This window comes from Aegilops tauschii, chromosome 3, assembly GCF_002575655.3.
Source record: "Aegilops tauschii subsp. strangulata cultivar AL8/78 chromosome 3, Aet v6.0, whole genome shotgun sequence".
NCBI classification, from domain to species: Eukaryota; Viridiplantae; Streptophyta; class Magnoliopsida; order Poales; family Poaceae; genus Aegilops; species Aegilops tauschii.
Genome location: NC_053037.3, coordinates 491427427 through 491445265, shown reverse-complemented (window position 1 = coordinate 491445265; position 17839 = coordinate 491427427). Strand labels below are relative to the sequence as shown.

General features: G+C 45.0%; 3 protein-coding genes across 5 annotated transcripts; 2 read left to right on the top strand and 1 right to left on the bottom strand.

Annotated features, from left to right (window-relative positions):
• Positions 1-624: 624 nt before the first annotated feature.
• LOC109743854 (uncharacterized) lies at positions 625-4279 on the bottom strand. 3 transcript variants are annotated; one of them, XM_020302936.4, is made up of 4 exons: positions 4141-4266; positions 1524-1582; positions 1378-1428; positions 625-1276 (listed from the first exon to the last, which is right to left on the bottom strand). In XM_020302936.4, the coding sequence occupies exons 2-4, from the start codon at positions 1530-1532 to the stop codon at positions 722-724; spliced, it is 615 nt and encodes a 204-aa protein (XP_020158525.1). In that variant the 5' UTR covers positions 1533-1582; positions 4141-4266; the 3' UTR covers positions 625-721. The 3 variants fall into 3 exon arrangements, 2 of the variants coding, with proteins under 2 accessions (XP_020158525.1, XP_020158524.1); XM_020302935.4 differs by lacking the exon at positions 4141-4266 and adding an exon at positions 1679-1927; XR_012205412.1 differs by lacking the exon at positions 1524-1582 and having other exon boundaries at positions 975-1276; positions 4141-4279.
• A 1330-nt stretch (positions 4280-5609) lies between these two features.
• Positions 5610-6960, top strand: LOC109743852 (acidic endochitinase). Its single transcript, XM_020302933.4, has one exon. It carries the CDS (start codon positions 5824-5826, stop codon positions 6745-6747), a length of 924 nt encoding a protein of 307 aa, XP_020158522.1. The 5' UTR covers positions 5610-5823; the 3' UTR covers positions 6748-6960.
• A 5022-nt stretch (positions 6961-11982) lies between these two features.
• LOC109743853 (NDR1/HIN1-like protein 10) lies at positions 11983-13009 on the top strand. The gene has a single exon (XM_020302934.4). The coding sequence runs from the start codon at positions 12072-12074 to the stop codon at positions 12786-12788; it is 717 nt and encodes a 238-aa protein (XP_020158523.1). The 5' UTR covers positions 11983-12071; the 3' UTR covers positions 12789-13009.
• Positions 13010-17839: the final 4830 nt, after the last annotated feature.

The following is a 17839-nucleotide window of genomic DNA, read 5'->3' as shown; positions in this document are numbered from 1 at the left end:
CAGTCCTAATGGAATTATATTAATATACTAAAAACAATTAAAAAAGAAATGCATGGACCCAACCGCCCCTTTCTCAACCCTAGTGCCCGCCTAAGGTCTTCATGTTGCCGCCTCGGTCCCACTCTTCTCCCCTGACCGGTTGCCTCATCGATGGTCACAAGAATGGGGAACCTCGATCATGGCTGAGGTAGCTGCAACTTTTTCTTACAAAGGGTGGATTTTTTTAGGGACTGTCTATTTGACATTCGACTGATTTTCAATTAGACATCATTCAAATTCCCGCACCAATAAAAAGATGACACATGTCTATCCACAGAACACCCCGACAAACAGAAAAAAGTGCATGCCAAAAACAACAAAACGGGTCGGGCTATACCTGACCCGGTTCGCCAGGGCAACTAATCACGGCCAAGGTCCTGGAATTACAGTGTATTCGTGTGCAACATACAGTAGTAAAAACCTATGATTTACACTGTACAAATGCACATAATTACACTGTTTACACTGAAATTCTTAACAATGGTCCAATGTAAATAAGGTGTAATTTTCAGAAAACCGGGAATTACAGTGGATAAATGCATGAAAATACAGTGTAAAACACAAAAAGTCCCTCACCCGCAAAAAAAAACACAAAAAGTCCCTGGAATTATAATGTACTTATGTGCAGTGGTACTGCTGATTACAAATATTTTAATTTTTCTGTTTACTGACATTGCTCAATTTACACAAATTGCAGATCATAGCGACAAACAGACTGACAATCCCTAAAGATGTGCAGGTACTTTGGACTAGGGCTGAGGCTAGAGTTGGGGCAAAGAAAAGTGGAGAAAGCAACAATCGTGAAACAAATGAAGACATCCTCATCAGGCAACTGGAGATCAACATCCTTGAGCTTCTTGGCGAAAAAGGACACAGGAGGAGTGCTGGTATGATTGAAATGTGATAAGATAAAATCACGACCAGACTCAGGGTCACAAACAAGTGGCTCACCATCTACTGGAAGGCCAAGGATATCATGTATGTCGTACTTAGTAAGGGGGATAAACTTCATTTTTAACTGTAACTCAGAAGCGAGAACATCAAACCTAGATGCAAGCCACTTAACAAGCCTAAGTGGGACCTCAGTACTCACAAACCTAAGAAGACAATGCATGCCATAATTCTCAATGACACCCTTATACCTAGGACACAAACCATCAACAACAGCTGAGAAGAATTTCCCAGAATATCTAGTGAAGGTTGAACAAACGGGGAAATCAGAAGATCGTTTCTGCCTCTACAAAAAACAAAAAGGAGAAACACATTAAACCTGAGAACCCATGAGTTGGGAACCCAAAAAACAGGATATCCGAAAATAAAAGTAAAAAAGAGACTAACCACATTCCTTCCTGCAGCACAGGATAACTTCCTCTTCAGGTGTTTTACTTTCTGAAAAAAACACACAAGAATCAGTCACAACTAGAAAAATAACACAGAAAGATTGATATAGTACAACACGTAAAAATCAGAACTAGAATACAGACATGGTTCATATAGAACTGGAATAGAGCTTTGTCAAGTACTCCATCATCACTCGTAGCCTCTTGAAAAGATAATAAATAACACAAAAAATTTAAAAACTAAAAAGAGGAGAATAAAGGAGAAAATAAAGCTAATGAATAAAGACATAAATAACTACCAAAGACATAACATTAGCACCATCTTCCGCAAAGTCATTGGGCACAAAGGGATCTTGCAAAAAATCAAACTCTCAATAGAAGAAGCTTCTGGAACATCCTTGTGAGAGACTTTCCGTAGCCTCCCCATAGATAATGAAGCTTAAAACTAAAGAGGACTAAACTATTAATACTGGTCCAAATTAGACCATCAAGGCAGGAAGTAGAAAAAACTAGAGCAAATTACACTATACTAGTGACCAAAATTACAGAGTAATCAACGCAGTTAGCAATTACACTAAAAATAACTGAATCAAATTACACACGGGGATTACAGTTGTAATACTGGTGCAGATTACACTATAGAACTTACGCATATTAGACTGAAAAGACTGGGAAATTACACTGTAATACTAACCCAACTTACAGAGTAATCAATGCATCAATTACACTGAAAAGACTATGGGAAATTACACTGTAATACTGGTGCAGATTACACTGTAGAACTTATACAAATTACACTGAAAAAGATACGGAAAATTACACTGTAATACTAACCAACTTACAGGGTAATCAATGCATCAAATTACACTCAAAGACACTGGAAAATTACAGTGTAAATACTGGTGCAAATTACACTATAGAACATATGCAAATTACACTCAAAGACTTTGGAAAATGACACTGTAATACTAATCCAACTTACAAAGTAATCAATGCATCAATTACACTGAAAGACTACGGAAAATTACACTGTAATACTGGTGCAAATTACACTATAGAACTTATGGAAATTACACTGAAAGATTATGGAAAATTACATTGTAATACTAACCCAACTTACAGAGTAATTTGCGACAATTACCTGAAATACTATGGAAAATTACACTGTAATACTGGTGCAAATTACACTATAAAACTAATGCAAATTGGACAGTAACATCAAGGCAGGAATTTAAAAAAATTTGAAGCAAATTACAGTATATTGCTGATCAAAATTACAGAGTAATCAGAGCAGTAATTACACTGAAGAACTGAAACAAACTACACACATTACTTACGCTATAATACTGATCCAACTTACACTATAAAATTCAGGCAAATTACAGTAAAAGAATATGGAAAATTACACCGTAATACTGGTCCAAATTACACTGGAGGGGCATTACACACCAAATAAGGCTGGATGCAAAATTACAGTAAAAAAACTGAGGAGATTACACTATAATACTGATGCAAATTACAAAGTAATAAAAAAGGCATGAATGACACTGCAAATGCTGATACAATTTACACCCAAAAACTGTGGGACTTACACTATAAATACTGATGCAAATTACATAACACAACTGGCGTATTAGACTGTAATTTAGAGATGCAGATAACATTACAGTGAAATTCAGAAAAAATTAGAGATACATTAGACTGTAGTTCTGGCGCATTACAGTGTACTTCAGAGATAATTTACGTAATAACAACTTGATGGATTACAAGTGAAATTCAGATACACATTACAGAGTAATTTCAGAGATACAGTATAACACAACTGGGGCCATTGCAGTCAAATTCAGAGACACAATACAGACTAAAAAAACAAAAGTAGAACTAGTTGAACTACATTGTAGATCAGAGTTACAAATACAGAGTGAATTCAGAGCTAGTCCAATGCTACAGGACCAATGCTACTAACACACCAATGCCAGCTGTAAATTCAGAGCTATATCAGTGCTACTGGACCAAACAATCAACAAGAAAAAGGAATCCTCATGCAATCAACACTGAAACTATGGCAAAAACACTGAAAAGCATGAGGTTGCAGTGAAGCTATACATGACAAGGTACAATGAAGCTATACTGCAGCTAATAGGGTACAATACAATACTAGGTAAATCTCAGTGTAACATACACTCTTATTATGGGGGAACACTGAAAAAAGAAGCATAAAATTCAGGTAGGTACAGAGAATGGAACGTCGAAACAGAGAAATTCAGTAACCAGCGGGATAAAACAACATGGAACAAAAACATGAGTAAAATCAGGGGCTACAACTACAACTACAACCCAATACAGAACAACCAGAACTCGATCTTCAGAAGTCAAGCCACGGGATCCACCGCTGAAAACTAATGCCTACACGCCTACCTACACATCAACAACAGAGAGCTTACGTCTACGCGTACGTCCAAATCAACAGCAGAACACTGCCCAGGGAAATGGCCTACGGAATCCAAACCGGGCGGGAATTGGCCTACGTCCGCAACAAAAAACACAAGACCACGGCATGGAGGACTATGGCGCGCTGCAAGCTCCTACAAAAACTCAGGCGCACAACCATGGCGGACTAGAACACCACGGCAGCAACATGCACCTCGCCGCGGATAAAAAAGTTCACCTACCACTGATCCGCGAAACCAAAAATCACCTAGATCTGGGACTACACAGCCACGAGAGCACGAGCAAAACGCGAGAGACAAGGACAACCAACCAGGGGAGCTGGGGGACGAAGAAGAAAAGGAGAAGAAATCAAAATCCTGTGGTGGATGAGCTTAGAATCGCCATGAACAGACGGAATCGCCCTCCCCCTCCGCCGCTCGAGCTCTCTCTATCTGCCTTATCGAAATGAGAAAGGGGAATGACACCCCGCTCCTAAATTCAAAGACGACAAAAACCTACAGTCCCCGGCCGGGGCGGAGGAAAACGGGCTGAAGCAGAAAACCGCGCCCGGTAAAAAAACCAACCCGAAAACTAGCACAAAGCCAACAGGACCGAGCGCGAATCTCAGGGCGAGATCAAACGGCCAACAATTTGAATGAAAGCGAATTGAAAATCAGTCAGCTGAAAAATAGCAAATCCGTTTTATTATCTTAAAATGAAGCATCAAGAAGATACAAACACCATGAGCACACACCCAGCCCCTGCATAACTAAGATGCACACAGGCAAGACCAACACACACAAAAAATACGCCGACAACTAGCAAAATCATATAAGACCAAAGCTATGTGCAGACGGAGAAAAAGAAAAAGTCCCAAAGCAATTTGATCTGCGATCGACAAACTATAGAAATGACCATATTCACACCAACTATTTCATGACACCACATGAACGACGAAGTTCTTCAACATCAACGCCTTTAGAAAGGGAGTGACGTTCACACGCCGCCGTCATCGGATCCAACAACTAAGGTTAGAGTCAGGGTTTTCACCCTGAAGAATCAGTCTGAGATAATCCAAGCAATGCCTTCAATAAGGTAACAACGCAAAACAACGTCGCCATTGCAGGTATAACCAACTCGGGCAGACCTAGGATTTCACCCTGAATCTCGAGACTGGGTGCCCGTAGGACACCATCACAGTCACTCGTGTAGTCGCCACCACTTTTTCGCGATCTCAGCAACTACTCGTCGCCGCTGCACAACCATCCCTCTGCGTCAAGTCTTTGTCCATAGTTTGCATCTCACCGCCGAAGTCCATCATCAGATCTGGAGAGATGAACCCTCCCCTGAATCTTTCAGTGATCATCCTTGTCGTGGAGCCACAGGAGATCGCTGCAGCATTCTGCAGCCTCCACCATCCGGGCCGATCAGATCTGGATGACATCCATCGAGCCATTCAGACATGAATCAGCAAACCACGCTCGGGTCGATCGTAGACGACGCCGATACTGAATACTCCAGCCAGGTACTCTCTCCGTCCGAAATTACTTGTTGTAGAAATTGATGGAGGGAGTACTTTGCATCCGTTCAAAAGGGGGATCGGTTGCAGCGAGCCGCCGCCTACGCTTTTGAACGAACAATTAGGTCAACCTCGCACGGCTCGTGGAAATGTGCTAGTGGGGGCGCATTGTGGCCTTAACTGAAGTGCACCCCTATCTCGCGCACTGAACCTTTCTGCAAATCAAAGCAAAGTTCAGATGGTATTCGGGGAAGTGGTCCTCGCAGACGTTATTTGGCGTCGAGCGAAGTGGAAGCTGCTCTCAACACGACGATAAGCTCAGAATACTCGCCACTCACTCATGCCCGGCGGCGCCGCAGAACGGTCGCAGACTCTGCAGACCTCTCTCTGGATTCACCTACATATAGAGTTACGGAGAGTCGGAGACCATGAACCTTCGTCCGCATAGCTCTTCACGTTCGGCTATCATCGCTTCATCGGCATCGCCGAGAAATCATGATGGCGAGCGAGCTGCTTCCGGCGGTGCTGCTGATCTCCGTGGCGTCATTGGCCGGACTGGCCGCCGGAGCTGCGCGCGCAGGCGGCGTCGCCATCTACTGGGGCCAGAACGGCAACGAAGGCACGCTGGCGCAGACGTGCGCGAGCGGCAACTACAGGTTCGTCAACGTGGCCTTCCTGTACACCTTCGGCAAGGGCCAGACGCCGCTGCTGAACCTGGCGGGCCACTGCGACCCGGCGTCCAACGGCTGCACGGGCGTGGGCGCCGACGTCAGGTCCTGCCAGCGCCTCGGCATCAAGGTCATGCTCTCCATCGGCGGGGCCGTCGGCAGCTATGGCCTCTCGTCCCGCGCGGACGCCAGGCAGGTCGCGAGGCACCTCTGGGAGAACTACCTCGGCGGCACGTCGCCGTCGAGGCCCCTCGGCGACGCGGTGCTCGACGGCGTCGACTTCGACATCGAGAGCGGCGGGAGCGCGCACTGGGACGAGCTGGCGCGGGAGCTCAAGAAGTACTCGGGGAAGGGGCGCGAGCGCAGGAGGGTGTACCTGGCGGCGGCGCCGCAGTGCCCGTTCCCGGACGCGTCGCTCGGCGGGCTCGGCGGCGCGCTCGGCACGGGCCTGTTCGACTACGTCTGGGTGCAGTTCTATAACAACCCGCCGTGCCAGTACACCACGGACGGCGGGGTGGGCAACCTGGCGCGCGCGTGGGAGCAGTGGACGGCCATACCGGCGAAGCAGGTGTTCCTGGGGCTCCCGGCGGCGCCCGAGGCCGCCGGCACCGGGTTCGTGGAGGCGACAGACCTGGTGTCTAAGGTGCTGCCGGTGGTGAAGAAGTCGAAGAAGTACGGTGGTATCATGCTGTGGTCGAGGTTCTACGATGGGAAGACAGGGTACAGCGACAAGGTCAAGCCCAGCCTGTGAGCTGGTATTAACGGCTACTAAGCTCGGGTCAGGGATCAAGAGCAAGTGCCATTAACATGTCCTCTATCACGTGTCAAGCCTGATACTGAGCAAAGACAAATAACAGGACAGAAATGTACTGTATGATCGTATTCATCACCAAGAACCACTTTCCTCTATCACAGTGCATGTTCGTTTTGTTCTAAGTGAAACTTTGTAAAATTCGATCAGGTTTTTGAAAATCGACATAAAACACTATATGTCATCAAGCTTGCGGAAGATGGGGCTCGTGGGCGGATAGACCTGGTCCGGCTACATTGTGGTGATGGGGGAGCTCCGGCGAGTCGTGTCGTTGCCGGCGAGCTCGAGGCAACAAGATCACCCTTCAAATTTCTGGTTGTAGTTTTGCTTAGATATTTCGATGTTTTTTTCTTCTGAAACACTTTGATTTTTTTTATGTTGCATAGGTTGTTTTCACAACCTTCATCCTCGTGTATGTTCTGCCACAGTACACATGGACGTCATGTCGCAATTATTCTGGCTCATTGCAATGCTGTGTCCACACAACAAAGTTTTTAGTGTTGTCGACCTGTAATTGATGTCGGTTCTATGTTGCTCATAGTGTAATGACTTTTCTTATTGGTTTGCTGCGATCAACCGGGATTTATTGCATATAGAAAAATGGTTTTATAGGTATGCTTGGCATGTTCCAACATTTCTGCATGTTTATGAAATACTGAGAAAACATATTGTGTTGATGTTCCATAAGTAGAAGAAACATGTTGTAGTATGGATAGACTGGGCGTACCCTCCATTCGAACAACGTCTATTGTCTAGTCTTCTTTTGGCGCGAACGTCGTTAGCTAGAGTAGATAATTGATAGACTCATGGTATAATTCCTTCACACGAACCGTTTTAAAAGGCTCAACTTTAAGAAAATCTTATATTTATGTTTTATTTCATAGAAGGTTAAATGCCACATATTAAGTAGCACAAACCATAAATACACACTTACGGAAATTGAAAATATATCTAAATACTTTGGGGTGCTGAAGTCTTCTTCCACCTTCACCCACCTGCAACACGTGGTGAAACAAACTTGTTGTCGCCTCTGGACCTCCATCTCGGCGGAGCAAATTTCTTGAAACCATGAGTTTTGTAGAAGCAATGGCCATGAATTCGTTGTTGTACAGCAGAAAACGTCAACGACCATGATCTACATAGTATTATCGTCGTTCGGAGAAAACAAACGATGAATTGGAGCTATAGAACCCGCGAGGTCCAACTGTTGGGAAATGCAGTAATTTTAAAAAATTCCTACGATCACGCAAGATCTATCTAGGAGATGCATAGCAACGAGAGGGGAGAGTGTGTCCACGTACCCTCGTAGACTGAAAGCGGAAGCGTTTAGTAACGCGGTTGATGTAGTCGAACTTCTTCGCGATCCAACCGATCCAAGTACCGAACGTACGGCACCTCCGTGTTCAACTCACGTTCAGCTCGATGACGTCCCTCGTGCTCTTGATCCAGTTGAGGACGAGGGTGAGTTCCGTCAGCACGGCGGCGTGGCGACGATGATGATGATATTACCGGTGCAGGGCTTCGCCTAAGCACTACGGCGATATGATCGAGGTGTGTAACTGTGGAGGGGGGCACCGCACACGGTTAAGAGAAACTTGTGTGTGTTCTAGGGTGCCCCCTGCCCCCGTATATAAAGGAGGGAGGGGGAGGCCGGCCGGCCCTAGGGGCGCGCCCAAGGAGAGGGAGTCCTACTAGGACTACTAGTCCTAGTAGGATTCCCCCACAAGGAAGAGAGAGGGAAGGAAGGAGAGGGAAGGGGAGTAGGAAAGGGCCCCCCCTTCCCTTGTCCAATTCGGACTGCTAGGGGGGGGGGGCTGCCCTGGCGGCCCACCTCTCTCTCCAATAAGGCCCATGGTGGCCGATTAGTTCCCCCGGGGGGTTCTGGTAACACCTCCGGCACTCCGTTTTTATTCGAAACTATCCGGAACACTTCCGGTGTTCGAATAACATGGTCCAATATACCAACCTTTATGTCTCGACCATTTAGAGACTCCTCGTCACGTCCGTGATCTCATCCGGGACTCCGAACAAACTTCGGTCATCAAAACACATAACTCATAATACAAATCGTCATCGAACGTTAAGCGTGCGGACCCTACGGGTTTGAGAACTATGTAGACATGACCGAGACACATCTCCGGTCAATAACCACTAGCGGAACCTGGATGCTCATATTGGCTCCTACATATTCTACAAAGATCTTTATCGGTCAAACCGCATAACAACATACGTTGTTCCCTTCGTCATCGGTATATTATTTGCCCTAGATTCGATCGTCGGTATCATCATACCTAGTTCAATCTCGTTCCCGGCAAGTATCTTTACTCGTTCCGTAATACTTCATCCCGCAACTAACTCATTAGTCACATTGCTTGCAAGGCTTATAATGATGAGCATTACCGAGAGGGCCCAGAGATACCTCTCGAAACACGGAGTGACAAATCCTAATCTCGATCTATGCCAACCCAACAAATACCTTCGGAGACACCTGTAGAGCATCTTTATAATCACCCATTTACGCTGTGACGTTTGATAGCACACAAAGTGTTCCTCCGGTATTCGGGAGTTGCATAATCTCATAGTCTGAGGAACATGTATAAGTCATGAAGAAAGCAGTAGCAATGAAACTGTAACGATCATAATGCTAAGCTAACGAATGGGTCTTGTCCATCACATCATTCTTCTAATGATGTGATCACGTTCATCAAATGACAACACATGTATATGGTTAGGAAACATAACCATCTTTGATAAACGAGGTAGTCAAGTAGAGGCATACTAGGGACACTTATGTTTTGTCTATGTATTCACACATGTACTAAGTTTCCGGTTAATACAATTCTAGTATGAATAATAAACATTTATCATGAAATAAGGAAATAAATAATAACTTTATTATTGCCTCTAGGGCATATTTCCTTCACCAGCCAGACAGAGTCGGAGAAAGAAGTCTCCCACACTCCTCGACTAGGCTGGATCGAAACTGAAATGGAAGAAGCACCACCGAAACAAGGGCGAGACTAAGAAAATTTATTCCATGCTAACACCAACATCATTGTCTCAACACCGCCGACCAAAGATAAAATCTCAATTTATTTTTAACCCTACCACCACGGAACCGAAGCCCCCGGGGTCCCCACCAATGAGCGACAGAAAAAGTGACAGGTGGTCTGCTGTCTCACTGATGAGGCGTGTAGATCAGCCACCGCAGCCCTTGCCGCCTTGGGCACGGGAGAGGAGGAAGAAAGCAATTCATAATTAAAACATCTGATACTTATGTTAATCAAGTCAACATTTAAATAATGACCCATAGATATGAATCTTTGGATGAGGATCCTCTGACGTATGGCACTGCTGTTCTGCGACTGACATGTGAGCCCACGTGTCAGTGGCCCAACGACACATAGTGCACGGTAGAGGAGCCGCTTACTAAATATTTACCTCTAGAAAATGTCCCCTTTCCTCTTTAATTTGATACTAAGTGAGAATTGACTTGACCAGAAGCCACTTGTTTTCACTGTGTAAGTTATTGTGGGCTTTCTGACTAAGATTTGGCATGATCCTGTAGGTGCGAAAGGACATTGCAGCAACGATGTGTACACTACTACCAGTGCAACCATCTACGGTCAACTTCTGTTACGCGTGACGCTCAACCAAATATAGTAGAAGACATCGGTCTACTTCGGTGAACTTCAACCTCCAAGATGACCTATAGTGCAAACATCTATGGTCAACTTCGGTCTACCAGTGCAAACATCTACCGAACAACATCAACGACTGTGATCTACGTACCAACTCCCCCCCCCCCCCCCCCCCGGCTCGGAGAGTAAACGTCCAAGATGACCTACTGAGCACCGCTAAGTCCGACCAGACAGAGTCGGGGAACCAAATCTCGTACGCTCCCCAAATGAGGCTGTCCAATCTTCATCGGTCGGAACTGGAGGTGGGAGACCAAGACATACAACCAAGTTGTTCCCTCCGCAGGCAACCATCAAGACAAAGCCGTAGAAGAAAAGGTCAGACCGGGAGAACTATATCTCGGGATGGACCATCCTCCACAAGTCACTGCCGAAACAAAGGGCGAGTCAGAGAGACCTTATTCCACGCTGACGGTTACGACATCGTCTCACCCTCGTCGATCGGAGACAAAATCTAAATTTATTTGTAACTCTACTACCATGGGACTGAAGCCCTTGGGTCCATGCCCCCTCTCATTGTTGGAGCGGCGGAGGGAGGGAGAGGGGGCATGCTGCCTCGTAGATGAGCCGTGTAGACCAGTCACCGCCGCTAATGTTGCCTTGGGCACGAGAGAGAAGGAAGACTTCTAAAGTACTTACTAGTAAATGTGTACGTGCAATGCACGTTGATATTAGGCTGGTATTAATTGCACAGATATATTAGATAGGATATTATTTGCACATTAATTATGTGATTAGCGGTGACATCAATATTTGTTATGTAATTAATTGCATGATAAACATGTTGAGCTCTCACCATTTGAAGCAATATAGATTGTTGGATTGACCTGAATTGACGGCTGATATTAGTTGGATCTACCATTTTGAATCTTTTCGTATCTGTGTAAATATAGACATATATTTTAAGTAGGGCTTTATTTAGAAGAAGACCCTCTAAAAAAATGTTCTCTCAACTTAGAAACTTTACATGTTTTTTTGAGGAATAAAATATTCTCTTTACAAAAGTCATCTTTTTTCACCGCGTAAGTTATTGTGGGCTTTTTTTTACACAAGATTTGGCATGATCCTGCGGGTGCGACAGGACGTCAGCAGCAACGATGTGTACACTACGACCAGTGCAAACAATTACGGTCAAACTTCTGATACGCGTGACGCTCAACCAAATATAGTACTAGTAGTACTAAAATAACTGAGTCATTTTCTTAAGAGCGAAGAAAGATCGGTTTTATAAATGGAAAACATTCATAGTGGAGCTAATGAGCAACCAATCAAAACCATCCTCACAAACCGTAAAGATCCCCTGCTTCCGCGAAGTACCCTACTGCCTTCTCTCCGATCAAATCGTCTCTCTCCATCCCGTTGCTCGTAAGTCGCAACCCGCGAAATTTCAACACCAAAAAATCAGGCGAGCCTGCCCAAAGCAAACGCGTCCAGAACGGCCAGGACGCGTCAAGAACGCCGTATAAATACCATCACGAGCACCATCGTTGGTCCATCAGTCACCTATCTCACCAACACATCCGTCGCCTTCTCGAGCAGATCACCAGTTCAGTTCAGGACGCGCAGATGGCCTCCTACGAGAAGCAGCAGCCGCCGCCGCAGCCGCCGGCGAACGCGGCGCCCTACTACGCGTACCCGGCCCCGCAGCAGCCGTACTACGCGCCCCCGCCTCCCCCTCCGCCCGCCCCGCGCCGGAGCGGCCCCGGCTGCCTCCTCTGCTTCGTCTTCAAGGTCATCGCCCTAGTCATCATCGCGCTGGGCGCCGCCACCCTCGTGCTCTGGCTCATCCTGCGCCCGGGCGCCGTCAGGGCCACCGCCGTCTCCGCCACGCTCTCCCGCTTCGACCTGGCCGAAGGCGTACGCGGCGGCGAGGGGGTCCTCCAGTACAACCTCACCGTGGACGTCCGCGTCCGCAACCCCAACCGCTACCGCATCCACTACGAGTACGCCGAGGCGCAGGCGTCCTACGACGGCGAGCGCTTCGGGTACGACCCCGTGGAGCCCTTCTACCTGGAGAGGAAGGGCGAGCGCACCGTCACGGCCGCGTTCGCCGGGTCGTCCGTCGTCGACGACCGCGGCGCGCTGCGCTCGTACCGGAGGGAGAGGGGCGACGGCTTCTACTACGTCAAGGTGAGGCTGTACGCCGACCTCGGGTTCAAGGTCAGGGTCTTCAACGCGCGCCGCAAGAGCAAGATCAGCTGCACGCTGCGCCTGCCGGTGCCGAACGCGAGCGCGACGCCGGTGCCGACGATGCTGGGGACGAGGTGCGCCGTGGACTTCTGATCCGCCCCGGTTCGTCATAACGGGATATGCTTCCGCCGGCTGCCGTGGCAAAGATTATATTTTGTTTGACGCTGGTAGTAGTATGTGTTTGTCATTTTGAAACCATGCATTAGAGAGGGTGGCCGTGATTAAATTATTCTTGTACGCGCGTCTAGATTCTTTCGTCTACATTCGATGTGCATATATTTATGAATAAATCGACATCTCGAATCCGTTTGTTATATTCTTATTACGTGATATTGCGACTGGGTCACTAATAATGTTGGCATTTGTTCCATTTTATTTCAGTTCATCTTTTCTTAACACAATATAGACACAGACGCTCATGTATACGCGTATACACTCATCCCTATGAATACTGGCTGAGGACGCCATGCCTTGCTTGGGTGGAATAAAATTTTTATACGTACACATCTACTGCTATCGCTCGATATCCTCGCTGCCGTGCAGAAAGGTTGCTACGAGAGCGAGAGGTCGTTCGCTGATAACTGGGCCACGCAGACGCAGCCCACGAACAAACCGATCACCCCAGACCCCCCTGAAGCCAGTACACTATGCACGAACCAGCCATAGCGTTGACGCACGAAGCCACTAACCAACTACACACCCACGAAGCAAGGTTTTTAGGGAGATGAAAATCTATCTCCAAAATTTCCAGGGATTCAAGCTTCAATGGGTCAAGAGAGGAGTGAATGGGCTGCTCATGCATGCGCTTAGGACGCGCTTAATATTGCTGTTAGCTCTTTTTCTCTTGATGTAATCCCTGTTTTTTATTTACATTGTACAATCGGATGCAAATCCGCCTAATACTTAAATAAATTGCCGCGAGGGCGGTTCTCAAAACAAAACTACACTCGCACGCAGCGGCAATCCTAGACAGCACGGCGGCGGCTGGCCAGGATGAGGCGGATGACGGGACGGGCGGATGGCCGACAACGGCCGTGGGCAGGCGTGGCCGTCGAGCAAGTGTGTGCATAAAAAACAACGACTTAAGAATTCGCCACACCTTAATTTTTTTCGTCCTTTGCCTCTGCCTATGAAAACACACGCACAGCCTATCCCTGTGAGCACATTCGAGAGACCGAGCCGACATATTATCTTGAGTCGTCGATGGGAACGTCTCCTCCCACTAAAAGCACATCGCCGGAAATCCTGAAATAAATTCAGGAATAATACGAGTATCAGGACTTGAACCCTGACGAGTTGAGGATAGCATTGTCCCACTAACCATCCAACCACATGTTGGTTCGCTCAGGTCATCTTCTTTATATGGTCTCAGTGACGACAACATAAAAGATCCCACAAACAAAGATGACAACATAAAAGAAGAGAGGCTCCCTATGGTCGGACCCCACCTAAAATCAAAATATGAAATACCAATGCTTGCATCATGAAAACACTATGCACAACATTTTCTTACAAGGTTGTAAAAACATACAAATAAAGATATGGTCTCAGTGATGACAACATAAAAGATCCCGCAAAAAAAAGATGACAACATAAAAGAAGAGAGGCTCCCTATGGTCGGACCCCACCTAAAATCAAAATGTGAAATACCATTTCTTGCATCATGAAAACACTATGCGCAACATTTTCTTACAAGGTTGCAAAGACATACAAATAAACGAGGCAACATTTCAAATAAGGTCATGCGGCAAAAAAATCGTGTGCAACAAATCCCTTGGCCATAGGAAATCTCCGAGGGAAAACATTCACGTGTACGCAACAAAAAGTCACCGCTTGCGGAAACGCAAAAACACTTGCAACTAACAACATTTTTGGTACACATCCAAAGTCACCGCAGCATGTCCCCGGCGTGTTTGTTGTCAAACACACATAAGCTTGCAACGTGTCAAAATAACACTGACAAAATAAAAAATAACATAAATCTCTAACCTCATACCATCATCCTCACCTACCTGTCTCCCGGGCCATGAATTCAACTCGTTGGAGCTCTGCAGAAGCCGCATCGGATGACCCTAAATCCCTACCTTGCGACCACGTAGACCTGCACTTCGAACACCACTCTCCAGTCATCCATGGTGGTGAGCTCCCAGACCTGTCAACCTTCAAAGGGGAGATAATTATGTCGAGGAGGGGCCCATATAGGAGAACGACGCAGGAGGAGAAGCCCCATCAAGGCGCTGGAGCAAAATGGTCGGATGCATGAGGAGAGGAACGTATCAGCAGTGAGCGAGAGCGCCCAATCAATCCATATCTGAAAATAACGTCAGCATCCCGGGATCGACACTATGTAAATTTAACAACATCTGCTAGTCTTCACATAATATATATCCCAAGACTCCACCTTCACACAACGTACATGTTAAAATGGGTGTCCCAAGACTCCACCTCCACATTTTCATACCCTTGTTTTGTTAGAGACATACAAAAGCACGATACCGATGGTATTCGATACCCAAATATACTACCATGAATTCATTTTCAAATATTAATAGGTCATATGGCATTGCGAGTATATACTTCATTTATAGACAATAACTGAGATGAGGTACACTACATCCACTAATAATTTTACGTATTAATATATACATTACCTAGAAAAGGTATTAATACATACCCGCACTTCTATGCTGGTTGAGGGTATCTAAGACTCGCAACTTAGAACATTGAAGAGAAGGTATGCACATTAACAACACAATTAATTGGGCCACATACCCCGATTAATGTACATTTCAGTAATTCTCAAGCTGCATTTGCCTCATTAGTAACTTTTTTTTCAATGTTGTATGTCATTTCAGTAACATCACTTTTTGTAGCATTGCCTCATTTGCGACCAGTGTTAAAACTAAGAGGCAACTTAATGTTTGAGAATATAAAAATAATTATGAGTTAATTAGTTTGAGATATTGATCCTGGGTGGTGTTGATTAGAAACTAACTTGATCTACATGATCCTCGGTAGTGTCGATTAGAAACTAACTTGATCTATATGGTCTGGGTAAGGTTAATCACTTGCACATGAATTCAGATTTACAAGCCAAAAGAGGGACTCTAAGGCAAAATAAATCTAAGGAGCATCCTATTGTTCTCTAATCATATATGGAATCATTTTCTAGAAATAGTATAACATATGTCACTGTTATAGCTTGAAGAGTCATGTACGGTCTTTTTGTCCCTTCGTTATCCAATTGAAATGACTATCATGTAGTTGTGTTGTTGTAAATTAAGCACCATTTACCATGATATCGTGTTAAATGAATTCATATAAGTAGTTATTTAAAAAATAAATCTAAGGAGCATCCTATTGTTCTCTGATTATAAATGGAATCATTTTCCAGAAATAGTATAACATATGTCACTGTTATAGCTTGAAGAGTCATGTACGGTCTTTCTATCCCTTCGTTATCCAATTGAAATGACTATCATGTAGTTGTGTTGTTGTAAATTAAGCACCATTTACCATGCTATCGTGTTAAATGAATTCATATAAGTAGTTATTTAAAATTTACCAGACTCTAGTCTCTATCGATTGACATTTTGGATTCGGTTCCCTCGTGTGATCTCTACTACTTACTATTTTTGGGTCGTGGCGATTGTTGGATATACCATGAAAATACAGTGACCAAATATAACACTGGGACTAAGGGTCAAATTGGTAATTTTTCTGCCCGAAACCAAATTGGAAGAAATTTACAGGGATCTTAACCTGGAAAATGCGAGCGAGGACCCCGATGTGCCTGTGGAAGAGCAGGAGGCTCATTCCATGGGATCCCCTGAAAGCACAAAAGCAAACGATGGGGCGAACGAGGCAGGCCCGTCTTCTTTGCGGAAGAGTAAAAAGTTTTTTGATGATTCGGGGTCCAAAGATGATGATTCAACCGATCATCACTTGCATAAAAAAGCCCCTTTTCCACTAGGGAAATACAGTTACTCAATTCATTCGATTTTGAAATAGTGTTCTGGTCATCTGTTGGTAGTAAAAGGTGTTTGCACCAGCTGAAACTTATTGTACAATATGTGATGAACTTAAGAAAATCATTATATAATCTATGAAGAATTTATTTATTTTTAAAGAATTTTCTGTGTTGGCAACATCTTCAGTATAGTCGCCCATCGCTTTTTTAACTGTTATTTAAAAGAAGTGTCTTTCATACACTTCTTCTTTTTAAATGATTCATTACATTGACATGTGTATCTATACATTTGTTCAGGTGGGACCGTGGGAGGAGTACCCAATGCAGCTTGAGAGGTGTAGAGTTGGTCCAGCCCTAAAATAATTAAATTGCAAAATTATGAACTGGTCTTCTATTGGTTTGTGGCATGCTCTGTTGCGCTTGGAGTATTGTTGCTCTCTACATTGTGCTCATAGAAGCAAGTTAGAATTGAAATAATTTGCATTATTTTTTTCTGTATCTTTCTTGTGCTAGTCTTATTGCTTATGTGCTTGCCAATTTCTTGTGCAAGTAATTTGTGGTGGTTGGTAGAAAATCTTGATCCGTGTAATAATGTATGATATTTAAGCTTTGTTTACCAATGCAAATGGTACACAGAATTTAACCAAATGGGCGATGTTAGTAGGAATCTCTTAGGGAAACTCCAATGACGTTCACGAAACATCCGCGATGCCATTCTCGAAATCTCACAAACCTGAAGCAAAGCTAGGAGAGTTTCACGGGTGTCTGGACCTCCGCCATGTAGGCCTCTGAGACCCCCGACTATCGAAAAACCCGGAGCTTCGAATTTCACACTCCATCCCTCCCTCTTGCCCAACATCCGCGTAGTCCAGGAACAACGCCGCCACTGTACTGCACACTCCGCCTTCAAACCTTGTGATGACCGATATTTTTGCACTTATTCCACTATTGTTTAGACTGAATAATCCCAGAGTTTCTGAGAGAACTACTTCGATATTGCCACTAATGACTAATTTTAATGTGTTTCCACATGAAATGGGCTAAAACATGGAAGAATATTGTCACATAGAAGGAAATACAAAGTGTGGTAAATAAGGCAAGTCAACAGGAGGCGCCACATGAAATCTAGAGCACAAGACGATGCATCACTGGTAGAGAAATGACTAGCCACAAC

Bases quoted from the DNA above. Each gene is read 5' to 3' on its own strand.
- LOC109743854 (XM_020302936.4), bottom strand. The intron at 1,277-1,377 runs GTTAGTCTCTTT...TGTTTTTTGTAG, and splicing joins GTGCTGCAGGAAGGAATGTG to AGGCAGAAACGATCTTCTGA.
- LOC109743852 (XM_020302933.4), top strand. From the start codon at position 5,824: ATGATGGCGAGCGAGCTGCTTCCGGCGGTGCTGCTGATCTCCGTGGCG.
- LOC109743853 (XM_020302934.4), top strand. From the start codon at position 12,072: ATGGCCTCCTACGAGAAGCAGCAGCCGCCGCCGCAGCCGCCGGCGAAC.